This window comes from Phalaenopsis equestris, unplaced genomic scaffold (assembly GCF_001263595.1).
Source record: "Phalaenopsis equestris unplaced genomic scaffold, ASM126359v1 Scaffold000933, whole genome shotgun sequence".
Classification (NCBI taxonomy): domain Eukaryota; kingdom Viridiplantae; phylum Streptophyta; class Magnoliopsida; order Asparagales; family Orchidaceae; genus Phalaenopsis; species Phalaenopsis equestris.
Genome location: NW_018165372.1, coordinates 37,421 through 40,583, shown reverse-complemented (window position 1 = coordinate 40,583; position 3,163 = coordinate 37,421). Strand labels below are relative to the sequence as shown.

Sequence of the window (3,163 nt, the reverse complement as noted above, 5' to 3'; positions counted from 1 at the left end):
CACCACATGCTAGCCACAATCAACCACCTTCGACCACAACTTACTCATCGTATAAAAGTCTCTTGTAGAGCCACAACATACGTTGCAGAATCCAAGTGTATGTTGTGAAATATTGAAGCACTCAACTGAACAATATGTCATCCAATACACCCTGCAATGAAGTGCCCTAAAGACGGTGTAACAATGCACCTTGAATACTGTGCAATGACACAACTTAATGATGGTGTATCAATGCACTTCAAATACATTGCAATGACATCTTTCTTAGACGATGTAACAATGCACCCAGAAAGATGGCAACTTTCTTCGGACTCCTAAAGCTCTCTCCTCACAAGTCTCCACTACGACCAACATGACTAATTATAACATACATGGTTCACAGCTCGTGTAGCTCCTAACTCCAACCTCTACACCCTACAAACATCATAAGAGCTCAGAACTATGACCAACGTGGCGTACAACTCATTCAACTTCCGGCTTCAGTCATTGCATCCTACAGACGTTATCATAGCTCAACATTACAACCTACAAGACCAACTACGACCTATGCGGTTAATTGCTTTTGCAGCTACGGACTCCACCCCCTACAACCTACATACATCACACAGCTTGCCAACACGACATATGTGGCCCACAACTCATGTAACTCTCGACTCTAGCTTCTGCAACCTACAAATGTTATCACAGCTCACCACTATGACCTACGTGACAAACTATGTCCTATATGATTCACAGTTTATGCATCTCCTGACTCTGACCACTGCGGCCTACAAACATCATCACAACTCACCACTAACTCTCTGTTACTAACTACAACTTATACAGTCCACAACTCGTGTAGCTCTTCACTCCAACTTCTGTGTTATATGGACATTATCGTTACTCACCACTATGACCTACGTGATATATAACTCATTTAACTCATGGCTTTGTTCTCTGGGGCCTACGAACGCCATCTTAGCTCATCACCACAACCTACGTGATCCACATCTCTTGTAACTCCCAACTCCAACCTCTACGAACTACAAACGTTATCACAACTCACCACTACGACTTACATTACCAACTATGACCTACATAGTTCACAACTTCTGTAACTTCCTACAAGGACCTCTATGACCAACCAGTACTCCTGAAACAATCATCTACGACCCACACAACAAAATACTATTATTATATACGACAAACTAACACTACAACAATCATCTACAACATTCACAGATGACCAATGTTTTCATAACAATCGACTACATTTCTTGCAATATGCTATTACTGAGAGTCACATTCATTAAAGCCAAACCACAACTCTTATTAATGAATTATTATTATATATTTATAATGATAAACTTTATAACTCCATCTTCTTTAATTTAATAGAAGAAAATACATATATAGTCATCATTCATAATAAATTATTTCAATTGAACTATACTCTAAGATTTTTTTCTCTTCCAAGAATTTTCCACGTAAAAATTGTGGTGTCTCATCCTGCTTACTTCTCTTTAATTATCTCAGTATTTGTTAGATTTAATGTAAACAATATTGCATTACTCTACGGCCTTCGATGTTCTTACATGCATCAATTAATTGTATTGAAAGTAAAATACGTATTTTTATTTCCTCTGTTAGTATCATTCTGATAATAATTATTATATAAATAAAAAAAAGGTTGCCTTATTCTCTTGTCATCCTATAAGAATTATATTCCGACGGATGAATAAATCAGACGGTTCAGATCTCAAACCAACGGTTCAGATCATATCATGCAAAATATTATCGAAAACATTTATATTTTTCTATATTTAAATAAGTTGCTATGTACGTATGCTCCAGAACAGTACGTAGTACACCCGTTACAAACGCACCCGTAAAAGCTAAAGCTAAAGCTGAAGCAAACATGCGAAACGAATGTCTCTTAGAACAGAACAGAACAGAACAGAGCCCAGAGCACTCCCCTCATTCATGGCCGCCGAAACCCTTCTCTTCGCTAAAGAGTGAAAATAGAAGATCCGCAAAAGCGCTCAGAATATACTTATGCGCCTGTTTTCGATTGAGCTCCAGGTAGCAGAATAGGAGCTCGCGGAGGACGGCGAGGTCGATCTGAGTCCCACGGCCGGAAACCCCGATCGCCGCCGCCATCTCCTCCATGGATTGACGGAAATCCACATAGGGGTTCGGTGTGTAGGTTGCAACCGCTACGCCGGCGGATCCAAGGCGGATGATTACGGTGGAGGAATCGAGGATGGAATTGGATGGACCAGGGGAGGCGGGAAAGAGACGGCGTGAGGCGATGGCGGAGGAGATTAGATCATGATCAGCGGCGGCGGCGGCGGCGGAGGAGGATGCTAGGGTTAGGGTTTGGGAGGAAGATGGAGTGTGGGTGTCGGAATAGGAGGAGGGATCGAAGAGAGAGTTGAAGGATTTCAAAACGGCGGGGGGGGGGGGGGCGGAGATGGCGGCGCCGGAGGCATGGGAGGAGGATTTTGTTAATGGAGGGGTAATGGAGGAAGGGCGTTTCAGCCTCGTGAAGCAGCCGAGCATTTCTCGCTTGGGTGAGGAGGAAGGGAGAAGGCCACATGGGGTTGGGCGTCGGGGGATTTATAGGCGTGCTCTGATGTGTTGGAGCCGAAGCCGCCTAATCGAAATAACATTCATATCTAACACACATATATCTATACCTATATTTATACATAATTTAAATAAAATTTAATTGATTATAACTTAGTTAATTATATGTTTAAGAATAATAAATATGCATATAAAATTTTAATGCACTTTTTTTTTCAATAAAATAATTTACTAGTGCTTATTTATGTTATTTAATTGTAAAAAAAATTATTTATAACTTATATTTTATTTATATTTATAAAAGCATGTGTTAATAATTTTATATAAAATTCAAGTAATTATTCAAAATTTTTGCTAGTAATCAAGGTAAAAATTGATATGAATACTTTATTTTTTTATATAAATTTATTATCAAATATTTTATAAATCTAAATAAATAAGTAATTGAATAAATTTTAACATCAAACTATTTTATAGCAAGTAAATAAAAAATATGTCTAAGTTGTACGTTGTAAGTTTTTTACATTCAAATCACTTAAATAATTTCATAGAAAAGAATAATAAAAAAAATAGTTGTGTTAAATTTATATGCATA

The 3,163-nt window shown here is 38.3% G+C and overlaps 1 protein-coding gene across 1 annotated transcript; it reads right to left on the bottom strand.

Moving 5' to 3' along the window:
• Window positions 1-1,956: 1,956 nt before the first annotated feature.
• On the bottom strand, window positions 1,957-2,541 carry LOC110032379 (transcription repressor OFP12-like). Its single transcript, XM_020735996.1, has one exon. The coding sequence runs from the start codon at window positions 2,539-2,541 to the stop codon at window positions 1,957-1,959; it is 585 nt and encodes a 194-aa protein (XP_020591655.1).
• Between the last annotated feature and the right edge of the window lie 622 nt (window positions 2,542-3,163).